Genomic DNA, 23,722 nt, shown 5'->3' on the forward strand with positions numbered 1-23,722 from the left:
CAATCAGTAACCCCTTGCCTCCCTCATTAATTGCTCGGCTGTGTAAAACACATTGACTGGAGATCATCGCGTGAAATGTTGCGACATTTACTGGTAATGGATTGTCCATAAGCGCCGCTGCCTTGTGTGGCCCCTCTGAAGGAGACACTAACGCTGCAGGATTATCACTCAGACTGGTTTAATTACATCTGCCGGTGTGATCACACAACAAGAACTAAAGGTCGGTGTGCCGCTTAATGCCAAACATCAGCTCATATTACCAATTAAGCGTAATCTGGCTAATAATTTAACTGCCTCTGTCGTCTCTCAGTCGCTTCCCGCGTAACGATGATCATGATTGAAGCCCTTTTCTCAGAAGTGTGACAGTCTGATGAGACTGTTAATTGGTTGACTTGATAAACGTTTGAATTGTAGAGAAACAAAACAACCAGGAGGAAAATCTCTCAACAGGTTTTATTAAAGGGAGGACACAACAATGCATATTAGAGCCTGGTCGATATATCTACTGGCTGACTTTATCGGCTGATATTGGCGTATATGTGTCAATATGAGACCTCATTACTGTTTCAGTGCACTGGTGTCATCTTGGAGGATAAAGGTTAATGTTACATTGTAACATATCCCGCCTCTGTCACATATCTTTGACACAGGTGTTTAATAGAGCCTGATTGATTTATCGTTTAGCTGATACTACTGGCCGATATTGGCCTATCGCAGATATATTGGTATCGGCGTATATGTTTTTATTGAACATTACGCAGAAATAATGCCCGGCTAATGTATAATTATTACTTTTCCAGCGAAGTTCAGTTTCAGTGCACTGATGTCAGTTGTAAAACATCCTGCCTCAGTTACTCTTCTTCCTCACAAGTGTTCGATAACCACATTCGAGCCAGCCGATATATCGATATCAGAATATTTGTACTCTCTAATATTGGTATCGGCGCCAAAAATCGAATATCGGTCGGGCCCTGTCTCTCAGAGTTATAGTGCTATTGATGAATATGTTGTCCGATACGTGCCGATTTGAAAACTACTGTTTCAGTGCACTGATGTAATTTTGAACAATACTGTAAGATATCCTGCCTCCACTACACATCTTTGACACGGGAGCTTAATAACTATATTTGAGGGATCATTGCAACTGTGTATATTTATATATACATTATCCATTATGTATATTTTCTACTCCCCAAACTCCAGTATGGGTCGGGCTCTAACGTGAATCTCATTGAATTCAAAGTGTGACACCAGTGTGATGATTAATGTGATGCAAGCATTTATCCCCTTATCAGTTTTCATTAAATTAAAGCACAGATAACAACAATTCTTCACACTTCAAGCCAATGAAATCAAGTGCGAATCTGGTGTAATATCTACCTCTAGTGTATAACACATGTAATCTCCATCAAACACATCCAATCATTGATTTTTGCTCATAACTTGCCTCTGACACATAAACTGAGGCGGGCTGCCCTTTTTAACTGATCCATTAAAAGTCACACTAATGTACAATAAGCAATTAAGGAGATTTCACAAGTGCACTACAGTGTGTGTCATGTGTTGTTAGTGTGAAGACAGAACAGAGGATCCATAGTCGTTGTCCATTGATAATACACCTACACAGCAGAGGGGTAATCAATCACACAGTGCAGGCTGTAGGTTTGATTCCCCTTTTGTCACAGTGCAGGTCCATGCATGCTGGAGAGGGGAGGAGGGGGGACACACACACACTCTGCTGCTGGGACAATCCCCTCATATCTGAATATTAGACTGCAGATATTATCCTGTTAAAGTCTGCATGGGACATAAAGACAGTAAGAGTGAGAGAGACACTGGACGTCGCGTTACCGCAGTGCACAGAGTCAAGCCTGTCCAGCAGATGAATACTGACGGGGAAAGTCTGAATGGGTGAAATGGCCATAACGCAAATCGATACTCATCGTATTTCTGGTCATACATGAGGAATCCCCTGCTGCTGCTGCTGCTGCTGCTGCACACACACTGAATCTCCCCTCACACACACACACACACTCACGCACACACACACGCACTGCTCTGAATCTGGAGAAAAACTAGTAAAACAATAAAAGAAATACACACATACCAGCTCCGTGGTCATGTTTTGTTGAGTTGTGGCAATCATTGTATTCCCCCCTCAACAAGCTCTGCCGCCTCTGTAGCTTCAAAACCCGCCGAGCTGCTGCACTGTTGTCTTGCGGAGCTTTTTCTGCATGCTCTGCTTCTTCAAGTTTGTCCTCACCGGGCTGGTGGTCTCTCTCTCTCTCTCTCTCTCTCTCCCCCTCCCTCCCTCACCCCTCTCTCATTCGCCTATTTCCAATCTGCTTATATTGATTTATTAATTAATCATGACAGGGGGATTGTGTGTCTGGCTTTAGCAGGTTGTTTCAGCATCCCTACAGACAGTAAAACATTTTTTTTTTTATAATATTAATCCAATTTTATCCAGATGTTTTTATATATATAAGATATATATCAACATCAGTTGGGGATATTGGGGTATGGGTGCATATATGCATGTGCATGGATATGCAGCAAATATTCACAAAACAGTGAAACAATATAATGTCCTAATGACCCTCACTAGTCTAATTCCATGATAACATTATAATTATAAACTCATCATCTAGTTGTCTTACACGATTATAGTAGTAGCCTATACTGTTGAGAAGCAATGCTGCAGCTTAATTTCTAAAGAAACTTCAGAGACATGCTCACTGGGGTCTTGGTCAAAGTCGAAAACACTGACAGGTCACGTGTATCTGGATTAAATTGGCCTTGTTTTTTTACAAATATGGTGACATTTAAATGAAAGTGTTATTGCTCCTTCAGGTATATAATTCAAGGCACCTTTCCCCCATCATCGGCTCAAGTATGACCTCATAAAGCAGCCTTCACACCCTCTAGTTCGTTATTTTTCCACTTACGCACTCCTGCACAAACCGTTTCTGGACAGTATGGAATATATTATTTTGAAGGATGTGACCGGAAGTCGAGCATTTTTCTTCTTCTTCGTTCCTGATTTTTAAAAAATATTTATTTATTTATTTTGTGTCATTATTTAACATTATATTTGTTAAACAACAATTATTACTCGCTTTTTATCCTCGTGTGTACCTTTGTGGTTGGTCGACCAGCGACCGTTACGCTGGTTTTATTTTGAAAATACGCACTCGGAAGTCATTAACTGACGCCAGCGCAGCGCTCTTCATTCATTGGCTAGCGGCGAAATTTGAAATGCTAAGCGGTCAATGCAGCGGTGGCTGCGGGAGGATGCGGACAAAGGTACAACGAGCTGGACGTTGAAAAAAAAAAAAAAGAGAGGAAAGGAAATATAGCAGTGCGTTAAACATAATCGAAACCGTTGTGGTGTCAACATTTCTCCAGCACCGAAACGGTGAGTAACTGTTGCTAGCTAATATTTGCTAGCATGGTGGACAAAACAAAAGTTAACGTTAGCAGCTAAAGTCAAACTTACCCGTAACCGCCATGTTATATTTCAACCGTTTTTACAGTTAAGCTGGTCAAGCAGCCCTTTTTGTATTAGCTAAATGTAGCCAGGAGAGAAACAAAAGAAGCAGATGAATCAGACGTTGCGGCAAATGAGGAATAACGTTAGATATTTAAGTGAGTGTGTGGGTAGGAAGAGGTTTAATGAATATGTTGATGCGTTGTTTTCGTTGCTATTAGCCTGAGGACATGAGGATTTCCTCTTAACGTTTGCCAGATGTCTGACTGTAGCTAATACATTGGAAGGCAGCCTCACACTATAACCATAACCGTCGTGAGCATAGGAATTTAATGTAACTCGTTTCGTTGCCTTTTATTAAAGTATGATTTACATCTCCGCTTCTAGCTGTCTTAGTTTAGCTTGAAAAGCAGCCAAGCTGTATATAGAACCTCAACATTTGCCAGCATATTTATTTAATATATGTAATGTATGTTTTTTTTAAGGGTCCTCATCTATTGAACATCATGGATACAGCTGTGCTGAGCCTCCAGAGCTTATATGATAAGCTGAGGATGCAAGTTGACCTTCTCAATGAGAACATTGAACCCAGTGAGTAGTTAATGGTTCTTGGTTTTATCTTTATGATCTGTCATTTGAGGCGGATGCCCTTGGTTTCTGTAAAGATGCCCTGTCACATTACTAATGCATGTGCATCATGTTTCACAGACTTCATCCAGATGGCACAGAACTTTGATGAATGCCGTCGCAAGTGGCTGAGGTCCGAGCAGGAACTGGGATCTTGCAAAGAGGTGCTCACCAAAACAGAGACAGAGAGGGGATCCTTGGAGGTCAAACTCAAACATGCTCGCAACCAAGTCGATGTGGAGATCCGGCGCAGACAAAAGGCTGAGGCTGACTGCGAGAAGTTGGTATGTTGAGTCAAATGATGACCCTTGATATTAGATTTCACGGTACAATAATCATATCAGAAAATATTGTGGTTTATTGGTATCACAGTACATGTTACCCCACATACTTATATTAGTACTTTCAGCTCCAATGAAAGGAATGAAAACAGAAGGTATTTTCTTTTGGTTGAACAGACGCTTTATTATAACTTCACAAAATAACATGAAACTTGATATAAAATCAAAGTATATTTACTTATAATAACACTAACACAGTAGTATTCATTACCTTAGCTGAGAAAACATGCACAGAATGATAATTGTCAGACTACAGACCTAAACCAGAATACCGCTGCAACCCTAGTGAATATAAGTTTTTTAAGTTGGTTTTGTCTACTTTGTCATTTCACCTGTTTCACCCAGTTTCTCGTTTATGCTCTCCTTGCATTTCTATAATACAGGATCGTCAAATTCAGTTGATCCGGGACCTCCTGACCAGTGAGGGATCCAGTAACAGCATCCAGCTGAGTGCGGAGCAGCGCTCAGCTCTGGCCTTCCTGAACACAAACTGCCAGGCAGGAGCCAACATGAATACCAGCCGAAGGTAATAAACGCACACATACAACTATGGATCATTGTTCTCTTTTGTGAAGCGTCTTTAAGTATCTATAAAAGCGCTATATACGTCTAATGTATTATTATTATTGACAACATACTGCATAGCATAGACGTGTTTTATATGTGACTAATAGTTTTGGTCTCCAGCCACACACAGTTTTTATTTTTGAAACAGAGTACATGGTTCCTGATGGTTTACCTTGTAGGGGGTCTCATTTGCATGTGGGAACATCTGACGCTTCTGACACAGAATTGTATTCACAAGCTAACTTCAGGCAGAGAGAGTCACTTTTCTCCTTCCTTTCCCCTCTTCAGTGATTATCACATGAATGCACCATTCAAACACACTTTCAAAAAACTCAACAAAACAAGTTACAAAAATGTTTTTGGTGGAGGAAATGGGAAATACTGCTGAGTGACTTAACACATACATTTCTATTGCTCCCGACAGACTGACAAAAATAGATGAGTCTGCCTCCATCTTGTCAGACATCAGCTACGATAAGACGGATGACTCTATCGTAAGTACTTCACTTGTCAGAGTATAGAGAGAGTGAAACTAACATTATAAACAGTAAGATAAACTCCTTTCATTTTGAAATCTTATTCCCATTTGTTTGATCTGTGACAGGATTGGGACTCCTCCACTGTGAGGACCGTGCGCCTCAAGAAACGAGAAAAAAGGGTATGTGACCCTTTTCTCCTCAGACATCCATTTTTGGTATTTCCATGTTCACTGGAGGTATAGATGTCATGTCTGCTGTCTTGATTTCAGCGCTCCTCGAGAAATCATGTCGATGGTCCGCCACTTGCCTCCAAACGGACTCGATCAACAGGCAGAACTTCAGAGATGGTAGGTTCTGAGTGTCCTTCTCACCTTGTCATTACTGAAATATGTGGTGGTAATACACATGACCAGTATCACTCCGAATTTAAACGGTTAAAATATGGCAATCAAAACAAAATATTCAATTTTGGCAACCAAACAAAAGTTGTTGGTTTATTTCAAGCATTTAACCAGCTCTTAAAACGAACTGTTGGTCCTGACATACAGGGTTTATACGAAGTCTTGAAAGTTTGGAAGATGCTTAATTTTAACCTTTTCTCAAGGTCAGGAATAAGTTTAATTTGACTATGTTTGTTGAGAAATGCTGCTTGAAGTGCTTGAATTTTACTTATATAAAGCTCTACAAACCTTGTGACATAGTTTGGTTGATTGTGGTTATTCTGTCTTTTTTAATTAAATTTTCTGTGACAGGGAAATGAGACTCTTGTGACAAGGACTACCGTGACTGTCCCTACTGGTGGAGGACCTGTTGAGGCAGTTTCTACCATTGAGACGGTTCCTTACTGGACTCGCAGCAGGAGAAAGACTGGTAAGATTTTTGTTATGATGCAGTATGTAACATTGGGCAGCACTGGGCCCTGTTGGTAATGCAGCCAAGATAAAATCTAAACATAAAAATGTTCTCATTATTTGTATCTTGAGGATCCTGAGTCTGAATATACTGCAGCAGTGATTCGACAGTCTGTTTTCTTATAAGTGGAAACGTGGTCCTGGTACGTAAAACAAGTTATTTATTTTCCACCTCCTGATCAGCTGCCATGGAATGGGACTCTGAATCTGTCAGGTCTGAGGACATCTTCAAGCCGCCCAGCAACCCCGAGGGAGAGGTAAAAATGCCACCGAGCACACCGCAGAAGCAAGGGGTTGTCCGTCTTCATGAGTTTGTCTCCAAGACGGTAAGAATGCCATTTGTGTGAGAGGATTGCAGAGTGAATTAATCTCAATTGAAAAGCACATTTTCTTTTTGGATTTGAGGGCAATTCTGTTGTATTTGTGTTGACTTAACTTGACGGAGGGTTGAAGTTTGCTTATTTTGTTTTATTTTCTGGTCTGTATAGAAACTTATTGGCACACTAACTGCTGCTCCTCGTGTATGCAGCCCTATTTGTGCAGCACATTCACTAAGAAAGTGTCATGTCTTGGTTTAGCTGAACATACAGTTGACCCACGATCTTTACCAGCTCCCTAAAATGTTAACGTTGAATGTCTCTTATAGGTCATTAAGCCTGAATCATGCGTACCCTGCGGAAAGAGAATCAAGTTTGGCAAGATCTCCCTGAAGTGCCGTGACTGCAGGGTGGTCTCCCACCCCGAGTGTCGTGAGCGCTGCCCTCTGCCGTGCATCCCCAACATGGGTTGCACGCCAGTCAAAATCGGGGAGGTGTGTGAGAAAATTTTCCAAACCGGATTGATCTCTTATTTATTTCCATTTATCCCAGTGTTAACAGTTCACCCCTATACCTCACGTGTTTTCAGGGCGTGCTTGCAGACTACGTCCATGACTCATCACCCATGATTCCTCCTCTTGTAGTCCACTGCATCAGTGAGATTGAGCAAAGGGGCCTGCATGAGGTGAGCAGTGTTTTCCTCTCATAAGTATATGCAGCAATGAGAAATACGCAAAGCCTCAGATACCAGTAGTTATCTTTAATGTCTTTCCCTTAAGCTGAGGCAGAACTGTAACTAAGACTTTGCAATCTGTTCCTAGGATATTAAATTCATAATTGGACTGTGAAATGGCTCCAAATCTGTTGTTTTCTGTGTGACTGTGCTGCTGTCTCTTCCTTCTGCTTTATGTTTCGCTCCAGTCTCAATGTCTTAATGGCCGCGAGCCTGGCCACATGATGTCAGCTGTTTTTAAATGTCAGCAGACAAATGTTATTTTCTTCTCTCATGATTTTTAGACGGTGGGAAAAGGTTAGAGTAGAATGATTTTTTTGGCTTTAAAAACAAAACACAAATAATGTTTATTCACTTTATTGCCAAGAATTAAATTGGAAGATTTGTTCACCAAGTATGAAGCCAGAGTCAGGAGACAACTACCTTAGCTTAGCATGAAGATTGGAAGCAGGGGGATCCATCTAGCTTAGTCCAAAATGATGTCTACCAGCATCACTACAGCTCAATAAAATCCACATATCTCGTTTAATTTGAACAGAAATGAAAATATTAAAACCGAAAGCTGTGGTTTTTCAGGGAGTTTTTTGGAGCTTACTGAGCTTCATTCAAGTAAATTAAACGGCAAATGGTGAATAGCTGTGTTTATTCCCTTGCAGACTGGACTGTACCGTCTGTCTGGTGCTGATCGCACAGTGAAGGAGCTGAAGGAGAAGTTCCTCCGTGGCAAAACTGTTCCCGTCCTCAGCAAGGTGGACGATATCCACGCCATCACCGGCCTCCTGAAGGACTTCCTGAGGAACCTCAAGGAGCCTCTGCTCACCTTCCGCCTCAACCGCACTTTCATGAACGCAGCAGGTGTGTGTGTGTGTGTGTTATATAAGATGGTGTTGTTGGCAGCTGTTTCTGATGTGGAGGGCTTAATAAGATAAAAGTAATGGCACACTGAATAAAAGCAGTTTATTCAACTTCTTGAATTGACAGCAGACGTTTACCCAACAGACCTGTTAAATGCAGGCTCCTATGTTGTTTTTGTAATTTGTTCTGAGCAGTGATGGAAACCTCAGGCAGGAACAAAAAGAGAGCTTAATCTTTCACTTCTTTTTGCCTTTTAAGTATTTACTTGTCACCAGAGTCTGATACAATTTCTATCAAGCTGCAAATAAATCCACACAACCTCTTATTTCTTGCTCGCCGCTGACATAATTGTTTTCCTTTTTACCTCCTCAGAGGTTTTAGATGACGACAACAGCATTGCTCTGATGTACCAAACCGTCAGTGACCTGCCTCCAGCCAACAGAGACACTCTGGCTTTCTTGGTCCTTCACCTTCAGAGGTTAGCAGACACTCTGTTTTAAATATTTTGAACCATGCGTATCGCAAAGATTGTTAAATGATTAAAAAACATTGATTCTGCTTTGATGCTTTCTATATATTCCTGCTACTAATTCACAGAAGGGTCTAGTCTCTCTGTAACTGATATTTTTTTTTATTATGCTGTATCCTATAAATCTAATTGGATTAAATAGCTTCAGGCAAAAATATGCTAATAATCTAATAAACACCAGAAGTGTATCTTGTATACTGATTTAAGGAAGACAAGAAATAAAGTTTCACTCTCAAATGGTGTATAATGTATTTCACATACATCAAAGAGACCTAATTGATTCTCATAACATCTTTCAGAGTTGCCGAAAGCCTGGACACTCGGATGGACAAGTCTAACTTGGCTCGAGTCTTTGGTCCAACTATTGTGGGCCATGCAGTTCCCGACCCTGACCCTATGACAATCCTACAGGACACCAAACGACAAGCGAAGGTAGGCCTGAACGATTCATCATGGTCTGTTGTAAATTGTGTTTCTTCAGTGGTTACTGATATAGCTCCCCTACGTCAAGAACTACAAGCCCCAGAATTATTTGGGCACTAAACACTCATTAAGCATTGTAACAGAAATGCAATAAGAGAGCAACAAACTCATGTTGCTTTGGTTAAGAGTCTGTAAGTAACCGTCACTTTTACATAATGCCATGAACGGCAGCTATCTGATGTGTGGATGCAGCCTGTTCCCTGCAGCTCTTCATCTAACAGCTCACTGTGGCTGCTCCCCTTGTTCCATTATGCAATATTTCAAGCGGATCCACTGTCACAAAAGGCCAAAAATGTCCATGTCTTGTTTGCGTGCAGACACATTTTCCGTCTCCGTCTGTGTTAACATCCGTGACAAATGCGCTGCATTTCCTGCTGCTGCTTCACAACAGTAGGCTCCTGTATATTTCGAGTTGAATGCTTTTAATGTGAACTAACTAATGTAAACAGTGAAGCAGATGTTAATGAGATAAAGTTAAGAACTGTAACACTTGGGTACATGTATTGTTTCCTGTAGGTTTCTCATGCATAAGGAAGCAATTTGTTTCCAGCACATAAATGGTGGACTCTGCCACTAGCAATAACAATGAAATCTAACTCCTAATGAAGTAATTACAGAGTGTAAATAAATGGAAAGGCTACTGCTGAAACACTGCCAGGCCTGATTATGATTTCATTGAAATCTAAAAGATTAGGAGGTTAACTCATAAATATTTATCACGAGACAAGGTCTAGATGAGATTTAACATATTAAAAAGCTATTAAATGATTGTTTTATAAGGAAGCCCTGAACAGCCATATTTGCATTTTTCTTTTTATTATTTTTTTTGTCGTTATCACGAGACCACCAGTTAATTTTTTCATCACCTCATTTGTTGTCTTGTGAAAATATAACTTTGTTACTCTTGCCAGTCAAATGGGCTTCAACCAAAAGAATTCTTGTTGGCAAAGAGGATCTGGAAAAGAAACTACCTACATTGGTAGATGTTTGACTGGTATAATGAAGTGTGAATATAAATAAGATTGAGGTACAGTCTGATCAATAATAGGTACTCCTTGATCTGACATTTGTAGCTTAAATTGGTTGAAACAGTGGTCACGATGCCATTTGTGCATGCTGTTATTGCAGCACTCCTGAAAGAATGATTGATAAGAGTAAGCAACCTTTTGTTTTGTCGTGGTTGGTTTTCTCTTTATCTTGAGATAACAACGCACATTTTCTCAAGGTAAGGAAATAATAACTCATTATCTTGAGATAATGGCTTTACAAAAATAACACGGCTGTTCTCGGCTTCAGTACTTGTAGAGAAATGAAAACGAATTATTTTGAGCAGTGATGATTATCAAACCATTAACTATGAATTAATAATTAATTGCAATAAAACTGACCTATTACAACCTTTTTATTGTATACTGTAGTATAAAACGTGACAGTTATGATACTACGTGCATTAGCTCAAATACAGAATTTAATTCTGCTGCATTAGTGTCATTTCTGTCAGAACAGATTATTTTCACATTATGATAAAGCATTTATTCAACAAAAAAAAACTTCTGTTTTCATTCCTTTACGAGTAATTCTAACAATAATGGTTAAACGTGATAACATAACGTGAGTATACTGTGAAACATGATATTTTCTGACAGGTTTTTGTACCCTCATCTCATACTGTTGCAACCCTAATTATAACCTAAAGACCGCCAGAGCGCTATTTGCTATATAATACTGCACTTCAGAAAATCACCACAATACACCACGGTGATTTAGTAATTCCCGCCTGTCTTGCCAAAGGCATCTGCATAACCAGCTCGACACTCTTGGGAACAGGATGAGGCAACACAGTGAAATAGACTTGATCTTTTTACATTTTTACTAATCCCCCTCTGTTCAGGTCGTGGAGCGTCTGTTGTCTCTGCCGGCGGATTACTGGAGACAGTTTGTGGTGGCAGAAAGCGGGCAGCCGAACTTGGACCACCTGATCATCGAGAACGCAAACTGCTACGCCACCCCTGAGAGAAGTACGAGCTCGTAAACTTTGTGTGTTGTTCAGCAGTGCTTATATGAGTCTGGCCTCAGTTCGCTGGTTGATGTTTCATCGTAATGTTTGTCCTGTTGCAGTGAGCATGCTGGGACCTCTGACCACCCCAGAGCACCAGCTCAATAAAACCCCCTCCTCCAGCTCCTTGTCTCAGCGCATGAAGTCCTCTCTGACACCCAGGTAAACACAGAAAGCAGACTCTCCCTCCTGCACTGCTTCCACTCCGTTTTTACAATCAATGAGCTCATGATTAATTGCCCTGAGAATGACTGCAGCGTACTGCTGATTCAAATGTTCAGGACGGCTATAGAGAACATTTTTCAGATTAAGAGAAAAGCTGACTCCTTTTAAGCATCTTTCATAGAAGTTAATCTACTGACCAATTTCTCATTATCCTTCATGGACTCCGCTTTATTGACTCTGACTCCTAATTCCATTAAATGCCATTATGTCCCCTCTTTGTTGCAGATTTGGGAGCAAGAGCAAATCGGCAGTTGGATTTTCTCTCCAAGGAAAATTCTTCCAGTCTCCGCTCCTCAAATAATCCAAAGCAGCTACACTTAACCCTTTACTGATTCTGCAGTAACAACAATACCTTCTTGCATTCATGCATAACACACAGCATGGTACCGCTTTAATAAGAGCTATTAACGCCTCCATCTTAGTCTTCCTACTTATAATCGTTTTTAATACTCCACAGTTGTATTTTGATGATTTCCGTGTTTGTAAAATAATTATTTTTTCAACCAAATAGTTTTTCTATCTATGCACACTTGTGTGTCTTTAGAGCCGATGCTTTTAACATTCTCATTTCACCGCGTAACACGTGAGAATGTACTGCATATTACTCTTTTTGAAAAATGTGTCGACAGGTGAAAATATGTACTGTAATATGCACAGTTTTAATGTGACCTGCTTCTACATCGAGTCATTTCTTTCAACAGTTTTTCAACTCATGTGTCACTCAGAAGTTGAAGAACTGATTCTTAGGCATTTCATTCTAGTAACGTTTTCTTTTAAGTTTGATGTTTGTGATTCGTTTCTGTTAGGTTTTGTCTTTCCCCAGTTGAATTCTGCTGTAAATGTTTACAATCTATTTTCCTAAAGTTTCTAATTGGCAAGATCCTCTCCGTCATCATCTGCAGACTTGACTGTTTAAGTTTTTTGTGATTCGGCCTTTATCGTTTTAAAAAATCTTCAGTGCCGTCGTGTTTTCCAGTATATATCCTGCGTGGCCAGTGATCGTCAGGTGCTTTGTACACAGGTTTATGTGACAGGCTGTTATCTCTGATCATTTTGCTCTGATGTTTATTGCTGTGTAATATTTGTATTGTGGGAGGATACTCAAGTAATATTGTGCAAAAGGCAATCACTCTGATTGGCCAGTTCAGTTGCTGTGGCATTATTTGATTCACTTTCAGCACGAATTTTGTACACGAATACACGCTCTAAAATGTATGTAACTTATAAAATACATTTCTTACCTTTCCAAAAGTGCCTCCTGTGGTTTCTGTTCAATCCCTAGTGCCCTTTTCTAGCTGTCTGAACTTTATTACTGCGGTTTGTGGGGGTGTAAAGGGACGTTTTGTGATCCAGGTTAACACATAGTTAAATCCCCTGCATCCAATTATATGACCTCAAAAAATAAACTCTTAAATCTGAAGGTGCAGATACAAACACTGACTGATACTGGTTAGTTCACACCTTGAGTGGTTAGGGGTCACATGTAGGTCACCTTTGTCAGAAGGTCCTAAACTACCTGGGAACGGTTGTTAAGAAAGCACTGAGGGTCGTGTTGTGCTTGAAAAGAACTGTTTTGTATGCTGCGTTGCAAAATCGTTAAAAGCTGTTGTGAATGGTCCAAATTCAAAGGTGAGAAGCCGGCATTTACTGACGAGAGAGTCATGATGGTGTTTCAATATAACGGCGCACATCTTTCAGTCCATCCCTCGTAGAAGGCATTCAAAGACTTTTTCAACACATGAGAAATGCAACATTAAATATTAATGTGACAACATTTTAAAAAGCTTGAGAGAGATGTTCAAACCCTGGCTTCTTATTCACCTTCACGCGGCTGGCCATCAGAGTCCGATTCAGAAAGATACATACATTTATGAAAGGGGTCTAACTCGCAAAGGCAGTGAATGAGACAGCAAGCTAGCAAAAATGGATGTAATGTCATAAAATTTGTTAAGAAGTTGTTTGTGAGTCACTCGATGTGTTTCAGTGAGAGACAGTGAATGTAAGCTTTTGCAGAGCAGAGCACCTTTAGACATCTTTATTGTAGAGATACTCACACTGTAAATCTGGAGACTTAAAGGTAAAAAATTAGAGGTAGCCTCATATTATTGACTCCGGTGCATGTATACTGCTCCCACTCATGTCACGCCACAGAAGTCTTTTACGTAAAGACTAGGAATGATAAAGTGGAATTTATTTTACAGTACAAAGTGTAAATGTGTATATGTTCTGTATGTGGAGGCAGATGTTGGTGCAACTGTTAAAACATATGAAATATGTAACATCAAAACTTCGGCCACGGCCAGAGAAGAGGAGTGTTCCTGACGTAGTCCTGGAAGACGGGGTCCGATCCCCACTTCTTCATGGCCTGCTTCTCCAGGATGGGGATGCCGCTGACGTAACGGAGCAGGAACCAGACGAAGAGCGGGGACGCCACGCTCAGGTACTGGGGACCCTGCATCACAGACGAGGCCGAGAGCCAGAGACCCGACCACTGCAGGATCTCTCCGAAATAGTTGGGGTGTCTGCTGTAGGCCCACAGTCCACTCTGGATGAACTTCCCCTGCAGGCACACGAACGCAAATTGAACATTACAGTCGGTGAGCGAGGCATTAATGCGGTTTAAAGGTTGCAAAACATGAGGTCGGTTAACTTGCAGCATTATCTGGGTCACGCTTGAAAAGCCATTTCTGCTGGTCAGCAACAGCCTCAGCGGCAAAGCCAAGGCCCCATATAGTCCAGCCAATATAGTCCCTCGTTCCAAGAGGCACGTCTCGCTTCTCGCTGTTCAGCATGAGGGTGGGAAGGAGGGTCAGGAATACCCACAAGGCTGAGGGAAAACAGAAAAAATTAATCATCTGCAACCAGACTTAACACTTCCGTCAAATACACGCATCTAAGTTAATGAAACCAACAGCTCCTACCAGAATAAATGCATTTATAAAAAGCCAGAAAACCAGACGGTGATTTATACAAGGCAACCCTCCCTTTAGTTAATTTCTGGGCCGGTCAAGGACTCAGAAGGCATTAACATCGCCTGCAAGTACCTTGAATAGTCCAATATACAAAGAAAGTCCCTGGGCTGTCTCTGACATGGTTGAACCTGCGATCATGACCGTCCTTCAAGATCCGCATGAAGAGGAATGTGCCCAGCCTGCAGGGAGAAACGCGGTTAACATCCGTTCACATTAACCAAGGCATTATTCATTAACCTGATGTTAAGGTTTCACAGTCATCAGCTGCTCCTCTGACCTCGCCATGGACCCTCCATAACTTAGAGAAAACTCTGCAGCTTTTAACGCAACAGGATTTAATCTCGTGGGAGTTTTATTTAACTTTGCGCTCAGTTCTTTAACAACGAGGGTCGTCGCCGCCTTACTTACCTGAGTCCCCATGCTGTCACCAGCCCCGTCTGCACATTCTGACGGACGTGACTGGCTCCTCCCCAGAACCGACTCAGGTGTGCGAGGAGTATAAAGGTGCCAGACCCTGGTGAAAAAAAAAAAAGAAAAGAAAGAGAGAGAGAGAGGCAGTAGAGTCAGGGTGGTTGGGACATGGGCACGGCGGATGGCTCAACTTGTTGCAGAGAAAGGCGTGTTCAATAAATCTTTTACCCAGGATCCTGCAGGCAATTGGTTCCAAAGTTCAAGGGTAAAAATATTACGGAGCTGAGCGCACGGCGCAGAACCAGGAGAGGACGAGTGTCGTCGGATTCATTTGTGAATTTATAAAGAAATCAGACATTGGTGTCGACAGGTAAGCTGCACCGTTCTACACCTGACAAATTATTCTATTATTGTTTTGTTATTTACGCCTGCAGGAACCTGACAAGGTTAATTCATTCTCCCAACTTCCTCGTTTGTCAACTTTTAATTGCTCAGAGCTTCACAAACGTCAATCACAGTAATAAGACTGGGGATACTGGGGCTGCAGGTTAAGATCGTGATGATTGATTACAATTATCGGCTAATTCGCTTAGTGAAAAGGTGAAAAAAAGGAGATCACGAGCCCAGGGTGACACCTCCTCGCTGCTGGATGTGTTCAAAACCCAAAAGATATTCAGTTTATTATCACATGAGATTAAAAAAAACGTAAAAGCCTCACAATCGAGGAGCTGGACGAGGGAATTTCAGGTCATTTTAGATTGAAAAATTACATAAAACATACTGAACAGTGTTGTAAAAAGTACCCAAAAGTTATTCTACAGTAAAAGTAAAGATATCGTGTCACTCACAGGAATAACTTTAAGTAAAGTATTAAAGTATCTGATGTTAAATGTATTTGAGTAACAAAAGTACAAACAAATAAAAGTAACTTGTACATATTAACAGATCCAATATTAAGCTGTTGTTGATACAATCAGTGTTTTTTAATCAGACTGTCACTGAAATAAAAATACACGACATTGGCTCTGATTTAGCCTGAAATCTGCAAAGTAATTAGTATTTAAGTGACGTAAAATGACCAATTTTAGCCTCCAAAATGTAGAAGAGGAAGTATAAAGCAGCAGAAAATGGAAATTAATCAAGTGAAGAACAAGAACCTCAAAAAGTACAGTACTTAGTTACAATCCATCACTGATACCGATTACATTTTTATCGACTCATGAGTTGTTTCAGCAATTTAATCTAAAATTCCCATCATTCATTCCCGTCTGATTTACTACTAACTCTCTCCTGCTGTTGTTAATTGTTGTTCAGGAGGTTTTAAACTGTTTCTTTAATTAATGCAAAGTGAGATGGAGTTGCATTAATCACTGGTGTTAATTCTTGATTGGGGGCCCCACGTTGAGCCCCCTGAGGCGCCCAGGACTCCTGTGTGCGCCCCTGCTGCTGACACGCTGTCATTAAGTTAAGCTGATTGGATGAGAGGAGGAGCTCTGTGCCTGTTTCACAACAAAGCTCGTCTTTAGATAACACCGGTTTTATAACACGAACAGCTCGACACCAGAGTGCAACTTTAAATACATGACACTACAACAACTTCACAGCTGATTTATGATCAATAAAAACACATGTGCAGCTTGTTTTGTCGCTTAAATGTGATTTTTCTGTGGAGTCAAGTTCACACCAATTAATTGTGTTGAGGCTGTTCAACCAGTCGGTCAGCAGCACATGGTCTTAACTGAACAATCAGGAGTTGAAACGCTCCTTTAAATTACCTGCCAGGTCGTAGAACTTCTCGGTTCTGAAGGCAGCAGCCAGAGCCCAGCCGGCCCACTGGATGCCCAGGTCGGTGGCGGCACATTTGACCAGAGTGCTCCCCATGATCACGTCCTGCAGCTCGGCCAGCAGCACGGCAATCTGAGGGTTTGTCATCGGGCCACTCCTCCTCCGACACCCGAAGAAATAAAAATACCGTGGCTAAAGTTCACCGCTGCCATTCTGCAGCGTGGGCGTGGCTTCACCGACCGCAGGGGACTCTGGGTAGTGTAGTCACGGACAAACTGAGCTTCCATGGGGCACCTAGAGGAGGAATACAGGTGTTACAGCAGCGCAAGGACACAAATAAGTATAGATGATTTAAAAAAATACATAATGAGACTAATATTAATATATTATATATTAATATACTTATTAGACAACTGGTAATGCAGCAGCAACGTCTACAGGTACTCTTTATCTAAGAGAAATATCCACTATAACATCAACTATAACATCAATACACAACTATATCAATGTTTGTCTGCATTTATAAATAAATATGATGTCATGTATATATATTAACATTTATATAATCGTAGTATGCAATATAAAATATAATTGCCTATAAGATATAGGAATATAGTACAGCGACATAGCACATATGCATAATATTAAACAACAGTAATGTATAGTACACATTATAAACTTGGTTTACCATAGTATACTATGGGTACTGTACCATGTAGTATAATACAAACTATACTGTATATCAATATACCATCTAATATAACATCGTACACCAGAATAGTATAAGATTGGGGAATTATATCAGTGGTTTTTTTTATGCATTTAGAAATAAATATGATGCATGATCTATACATATTAACATACTATAATCATAGTATGGGATATGAAGTGTAACAGCCTATAAGATGGCATGTAGTAACTTAGTAGGACATGATACACAAATGAAAGCATTTTTACTAGGTTCAATAATTCCCTAATTTTTCCTGGTTGGAAGTGAAAAATATTGTTGTAACTGTAAATATCTGAAAAAGTCTGTCAGTGTATCACAGTCAGCAGTGAAATCTTTAGTCGTCCAGTACTTAAATCTAGAATCCAGAACAATTTGGTTTAAATTCTGTATCATGTGCAGCCCATCGAGGTGTTTTTTAAAATCTGGTTGCACAAATTTAATTGCTTCACAACATCAAATCAAGTGTGTTCGGTAAATGAGACGAGGGGCCTCAATCGTTATCACTGACTTGTGATCTCCAGCCGACTATTACAGCTTTGAACGCAGGACTTTTGATCATGATGGAGTACTTTTATAGAGCGGTGCAACTTTTACTTTAGTGAAACATCTGAACTGTTTTTCTATCAGTGCTGAGTTTTCAGACAGGCTGCTCACTGAGGTGCCCAGAGGCGTCAATACAGAGAGGTTATCTGGACGGGCTTCGCTTTCCCAGTTTTTCACCTCATCTAATATCATTTGAATCACTTGAATACAAAAAAAAAAAACCCAGTCACATGTTACAGCAGCACAGGGGCTCGATACGAGGACAGGAAACAGATTAAAAACTATTTATAAAGTAGAGAAATTACATTTTAAAAAGCTGTATATATTATATATGATATGTGCTGTGATGGAGTGTAATTAAGTACATTTACTCAAGTACTTAAGTGCAACTTTGAGGAATTTCAGGAACTGCTACTTTACACATCCACTGCAGTACATTTAGTTCATAACTTTATTCTTCATGCTGCATCAGAGCCAAAGTAACACATTTTTTATTTTTTCAGCAATTAGATTAATAAAAAACTGATTGTTTGAAAAGAGGAGTAAAATAATTCATCTACATCAATCTGGAACGACCGTCTTTGAACAGAGGAGGTGGCCTACGACATTACTTATCACCCACTTACAATGCAGTACTGAGTCTCCTCCCCAGACAGCTTAACAACCATTCACACCTGGGCTCACCTCGCCCTAACGACCCACATGAAGGCCGGTCAACGACCCTAAAGTGGCCCTAACGACTCTGAAGCTCAGAGCTCACACGTGACCTTAACGACTCTGTGAGGACACTCCCACACAGAGTTTAAAAGCCTGCAGCTCCTCCAGTTAGTCAGAAGTGAAGAAGCCTCTTGGATGAGAAGTGAAACATCTTCGAGAAACTGAAACACGTCCAGTTGCCTACGATACAGCACCTAAAAGCACCATGATCTGGATGACTGAGAACCTTCATCAACACAAAAACCTTTACTTTGACTCATATATGACTTCTGGGTACTTTTTACAACACTGAATATTTGTGCAGTATAAGTACACATGCACCATACAATAATAATGCTGTTTAATGTTGTGTTATATAACTACCACTTGTTTTACGAGCCCCATAGTAATAATAACAACTAATATATGATCCAGGAGAAGCTGCAGGCGTGTTGTTGTAAAGCACCTGTTTCATTAAAGCCAAATACTCAGCGTTGTTGTTGAGGTATTGTTGTAATATAATCTTTCTTGTATGTTTCTCATCCTCATCAGGAATAAACACAGTCAAGACAAAACATGGCCGAGAGCACGAGTCCCAAAGGCAGCTCTGGTGACTTTGCTAAAAAAGTCCAGAGGCAGCTGAGCAGAGGCAAAGAGAAGGTAACAGTCTGCAAGTTTTTTAGTTTCCCAAATAACAACAGAAAGAAACTTATTACCATTTAGTCGCTGCTGTTTTTGAGATATATCGTTCTTTCCTGCAGGTGCTGCAAAAGCTGGGAAAGGCCGACGAGAGCAGAGACGAACAATTTGAACAGTCTCTCCGACAGTTTAACGACCAGCAGGTAATCACTCCTCTGCTTAATGAGAAAATAAAAAGTGTGCAGTTACTTCTCGGGGGTTTATTTTGGACACTGAAACAGATTTAAATGTTTCAATAATTGAATGGAGCTAAAACAAATACATTCTCACTGCTGTCTCAGCATATTTTACCGTGTATGGAAACGCTGGGAGGATTTATTGACTGTGTGAGCGAATCAAGCATCATAAAAGTCATAAATCTCAAGAGTGACACTCAGGCACACCTCTTGTCTGTTTGCAGACTGATGGGAACAGAATATACAAAGACCTGAGGAACTACATCAATGCAGTAAGAGGTGGGAATGCTTTTCTGTTTGTGTTGTAGATTTGTGTCCTCTGCAGGGATCATATAAACAATACTCCTTTTTCGTTACAGACATGCGTGAGGCCTCAAGACGAATCTCCCAGTCTCTGTTTGATTCTTATGAATCTTCCTGGGCTGGAGAGGAAGACTTAGGAGGCATCGTGGAGGTGAGTGTGATCATCCGTGATGACATAAAAAACCCAGAGCAGCCACAGATCTGCACATTTTTTTGTTGCACGAGCACAAAAGCAGCTTCGCTCATCGCCAGGGGACCAGAACCCCTTCCTTCTCCCTCTCGTTATACATAATTAATGCAATATTTATGCTGTGCCTTTTAATAAGGGGGAGGACCTCCTGTGGAACGACTACGAGGAGAAGCTATCGGACCAGGCGGTACGCAACATGGAGACATATGTGAGCCAATTCCCAGATGTCAAGGTAAGACGGGAGGAAGAGAGTAAACACAAGTCAATGCACAGACAGATAAAAGGCCTGAGAGCAAATGCAGAAAAACCAATAAAGACAAAGTAGTTCACACACACACACACACACACACACACAGACACACAGACACAGGCACCCACAACATATATCTTCTGTCTTTTTCAATCTGCAGGAGAAAATAGCCAAAAGGGGAAGAAAACTAGTGGACTACGACTCTACCCGTCACCACCTGGAGGCACTGCAGTCTGCAAAGAAGAGGGATGATGTCAAGATAAACAAGGTGATTAAAAATGACATTCATGTCTTTTTCTTGTCTTTTACCCTTTTGCCCTGCGTCTGTTCAAAAAGACGTTTTAAAATGAATTCAATGTTTCACCCCGCAGGCAGACGAGGAGCTGAAGTTTGCCAAAAGTGTCTATGAAGGCATCAACAATGAATTAAAAGAAGAGCTGCCTGTGCTTTTTGAAAGGTGATAGGATATTATGTAATATCATTATTTATATATGTGAGAGTGTATACATTTTTAAAATTATGTTTCATACACTTTTCTTTTTTCTCAGCCGTATTGGATGCTACATTTCAGTCTTCTCAGCTGTATCAAACCTACGAGAAATCTTCTATAAGGAGATGAGCACGGTATGTACGTTCGCTCTGTGTTGGCTGAGCATCAAGTGACTTATTGATATATTTTTTGACCAGTCGTTTCATCTTCTGTCTTTCAGCTCAATGGGGATATGCAGAATGTGTTAAAGGAGCTGCAGGCTCAGCATCCCGACAAAGTGTTTGAAGTGCGGGGACTGCAGCGGCAAGTCTTTACTTTTTATTTTAAACATCCAGTGTGGAGGATTTAGTGGCATCTAGTGGTTTGGTTGCAGATTACAACCAACTGAATACACCCGTGTCTACCTTCTCCAGTGGGAGCTTCTAAAAACATTAAAAAAACATAAAAGGCCCTTTCCAGAGCCGGTCAGCTCTGGGCTACTGTACAAACATGGTGGACTCGCTCCCTCTAACCTTTAAGGCAACACAATCACAACTATTCTTAGTGTCGGGTGATTATACACTAATGACAGAACATTATGTTCAATCTATGCCAACAGATCCTCCTAAGTCCTGCACACTGGAGCTTTAATGTCAGGTCAAATGAATAGTTTGACAGCTTGATCCTAAATTATTGATGCTAACAGGGTTGTTTATGCACCTCTATTGGCCGTATGTTTTGTGGTTGCAGTGCAGGTCCAAAGTTAAGATATTTACTACATTATTTGTCGTATATTTCCTCATTGACAGTGCCTCAGATGCTGATTGCTTATAGAAGCAACACATGCAAACTGTTTCTTTGCTTTGTGTTTTAACATATTTCAGGTATGGCTCCCTGAGGAGACGAACTCTGATGTCTCCTAAGGCCTGGAAAGCCAGCTTTTCTGAGTTTCACCGGAGCTACAGTCCTAAAACTGGCCAGAGGTTCAGCTTCAGGTCCCCGGACAAACTTCGCCACAGCACTCTGTCCAGAGACAGCAGCACCTATGCAGTCTCCTCAGAATCCTCTATTCTGGAGAGCCCCACCTCCGAGTCCGGGGACCTGGACGCAGGGTCGAGCCACAGTGAGATCACCGGTTCAGCCGCAGAGGAAGAAGCTGCAGCGGGGGCGGCTGGAAAGGAGTCGGGAGGAGACAGCAATCAGGTGGAAGAGGAGAAGGGCGTGAAGGAAGAAGAGTCTGAGCCTCCTGCAGGGTCTGATAACAAGGGAGACGGTGAGAAAGCTCCAAGTGAGAGCAGCTCTGAACTGAACATCTCGTGTGATTCAGAGAGTTTGGACCTCCAGCTGTCTGCAGCGGACGGCCCGCTGCACATCGAAGAAAGAGACGACAGCCCGGTGGACCTCAACACTTCCAAACCAAATGGACTGGAGAACGGGGAAGTTTCTGGGATGAAGGACCTCAGCATTTCTAGCAAGGTTTGTCATGTAATTATCACACAGCTGATATAGTTTATATTCTGCCCTGTCATTATTAATTCCCTCTGCTCTTTGTGTCCTCATCCAGGATGCTCCTGCAGAAAAATCTCCGGACCCAAAAAGCACAACAGTTTAAAAGTATTCAGACATTAATACAAGGTTTGTGGGATTTTCTCGCACCATAATGTGTCACATTTTATAACTTATTACTGTATTCGACCGAGCTTTTAATGAATCCATGTCTGCCCTGTGTCGATTTCCAGCAGAGAAACACAGAAGAGATTGAAGTCGACAGCTGCACGAGAGAAAAAAATGTGGAGACAGCCGCACTGAAGTGTCCAACCGTGCTGTCATGAGTAATGCTCTGTGCATTGACTTGTCGTGTGTTAGTTTTCTTATTTATCTGTCATTGAAATCAATTGTACACACAGGAAAACAGTGACGTAACATGTTTCATATTAAGTATCCAGACCGAACGTTATCCCACAGATTATATTATATTCTGCACCAAACAGGATAATATCAGAGTAGTTATTTTGCGTATATCTAATGTTAGCAAACATTCATGCACATATAGGTCTACATTGCTAAAAAATCTGTCAGCATGTTCACTGTATGCAGATGTACTGTTCTGTGGTCTCAGTTTTAAAGGAAGTGAGCTGAACTCTCACTGTCACTGACTGAAACTAAGTCGAAGTTTTGATTATTTCCTTTTTTTCTTGTCAGGGATTTTTTGTTTGAACGTAATAACTGAACGTACGTCTCGTCATTTTCACTCCCAAAATCTGTTAATCGGGCGTGCACCGTGAAGATAAAACATTGTGTAACACTGAACTTTTTTTCTTTGTATCACTTTTACACTAATTTGTTTGATTTTAATAACTTGGTGAATACGCAGCAGCCCTTCGTGGGTGAAGCTAATGCATGGATGGATGTATATAATAAATAAAAAAATGCATTGAATTTAAAGTATTGTGTGAACAGCTGTGGCTGCCTCTCTCACAATGGAGGTTTAAAATGATAGAGTCACAAAACAGTGAGCTCTCACTCTGCACAGATTTCTCAGCTGACATAACTTACATCCATGGAAAGGCTAAGACGTGTTGCTTTTTACTTTAAGAGGCATTTATTTAAAACATTTAGAGTTTATTTGAATCAGTCAGTCTTTATCTTATGTGTTCGATGAAAATGTGTTTTTTGTCATACTTCATTATAAGAGGAAGACATCACACGTGAGCTTTGAAATTTGTTGTGGTTGGTCGACTGACCTCCACGTCTCTCACTTCTTGAATTGTAACTACAAGGATTTTTTAATTATGGAAGTCACAATCAAAAAACAGAAACCACTGACTGTTTTTTTTATGATTTAATCTGTGAAATATGAACTAAAATGTGTCACTACGTGTGTG

The 23,722-nt window shown here is 40.8% G+C and overlaps 4 protein-coding genes across 7 annotated transcripts in view; 2 read left to right on the forward strand and 2 right to left on the reverse strand.

The window, feature by feature from the left end:
- Positions 1-2,161, reverse strand: part of LOC311264869 (inactive dipeptidyl peptidase 10) — a 29,256-nt gene extending 27,095 nt beyond the window's left edge. Inside the window, exon 1 of the mRNA XM_084366045.1 lies at positions 2,108-2,161. Coding sequence (XP_084222171.1) covers positions 2,108-2,146 — 39 coding nt within the window. The 5' untranslated portion in view covers positions 2,147-2,161. The remainder of the gene's footprint in view (positions 1-2,107) is intronic.
- Positions 2,162-3,221: 1,060 nt separating this feature from the next.
- Positions 3,222-12,873, forward strand: racgap1 (Rac GTPase activating protein 1). Its single transcript, XM_084365743.1, has 17 exons — positions 3,222-3,418; positions 3,976-4,081; positions 4,199-4,401; positions 4,842-4,984; positions 5,450-5,519; positions 5,630-5,683; positions 5,774-5,851; positions 6,257-6,374; positions 6,599-6,741; positions 7,062-7,226; positions 7,322-7,417; positions 8,122-8,320; positions 8,693-8,798; positions 9,149-9,281; positions 11,224-11,350; positions 11,451-11,550; positions 11,839-12,873. The coding sequence occupies exons 2-17, from the start codon at positions 3,997-3,999 to the stop codon at positions 11,912-11,914; spliced, it is 1,896 nt and encodes a 631-aa protein (XP_084221869.1). The 5' UTR covers positions 3,222-3,418; positions 3,976-3,996; the 3' UTR covers positions 11,915-12,873.
- Positions 12,874-13,633: 760 nt separating this feature from the next.
- Positions 13,634-17,001, reverse strand: LOC311265602 (uncharacterized protein). The gene is made up of 5 exons (XM_084367435.1): positions 16,772-17,001; positions 14,994-15,099; positions 14,658-14,764; positions 14,268-14,440; positions 13,634-14,173 (listed from the first exon to the last, which is right to left on the reverse strand). The coding sequence occupies exons 1-5, from the start codon at positions 16,926-16,928 to the stop codon at positions 13,895-13,897; spliced, it is 822 nt and encodes a 273-aa protein (XP_084223561.1). The 5' UTR covers positions 16,929-17,001; the 3' UTR covers positions 13,634-13,894.
- bin2a (bridging integrator 2a) lies at positions 15,314-23,242 on the forward strand. 4 transcript variants are annotated; one of them, XM_084367432.1, is made up of 13 exons: positions 15,314-15,366; positions 19,303-19,410; positions 19,512-19,592; positions 19,850-19,904; positions 19,985-20,079; positions 20,255-20,350; positions 20,529-20,636; positions 20,740-20,825; positions 20,917-20,992; positions 21,079-21,161; positions 21,722-22,313; positions 22,402-22,472; positions 22,577-23,242. In XM_084367432.1, exons 2-12 carry the CDS (start codon positions 19,327-19,329, stop codon positions 22,447-22,449), a joined length of 1,404 nt encoding a protein of 467 aa, XP_084223558.1. In that variant the 5' UTR covers positions 15,314-15,366; positions 19,303-19,326; the 3' UTR covers positions 22,450-22,472; positions 22,577-23,242. The 4 variants fall into 4 exon arrangements, with proteins under 4 accessions (XP_084223558.1, XP_084223557.1, XP_084223559.1 ...); XM_084367431.1 differs by lacking the exon at positions 15,314-15,366 and adding an exon at positions 18,873-19,044; XM_084367433.1 differs by lacking the exon at positions 15,314-15,366 and adding an exon at positions 18,873-19,044 and having other exon boundaries at positions 22,580-23,242.
- Positions 23,243-23,722: the final 480 nt, after the last annotated feature.

This window comes from Pagrus pagrus (genome assembly GCF_965226575.1).
Source record: "Pagrus pagrus genome assembly, chromosome: 11".
NCBI classification, from domain to species: domain Eukaryota; kingdom Metazoa; phylum Chordata; class Actinopteri; order Spariformes; family Sparidae; genus Pagrus; species Pagrus pagrus.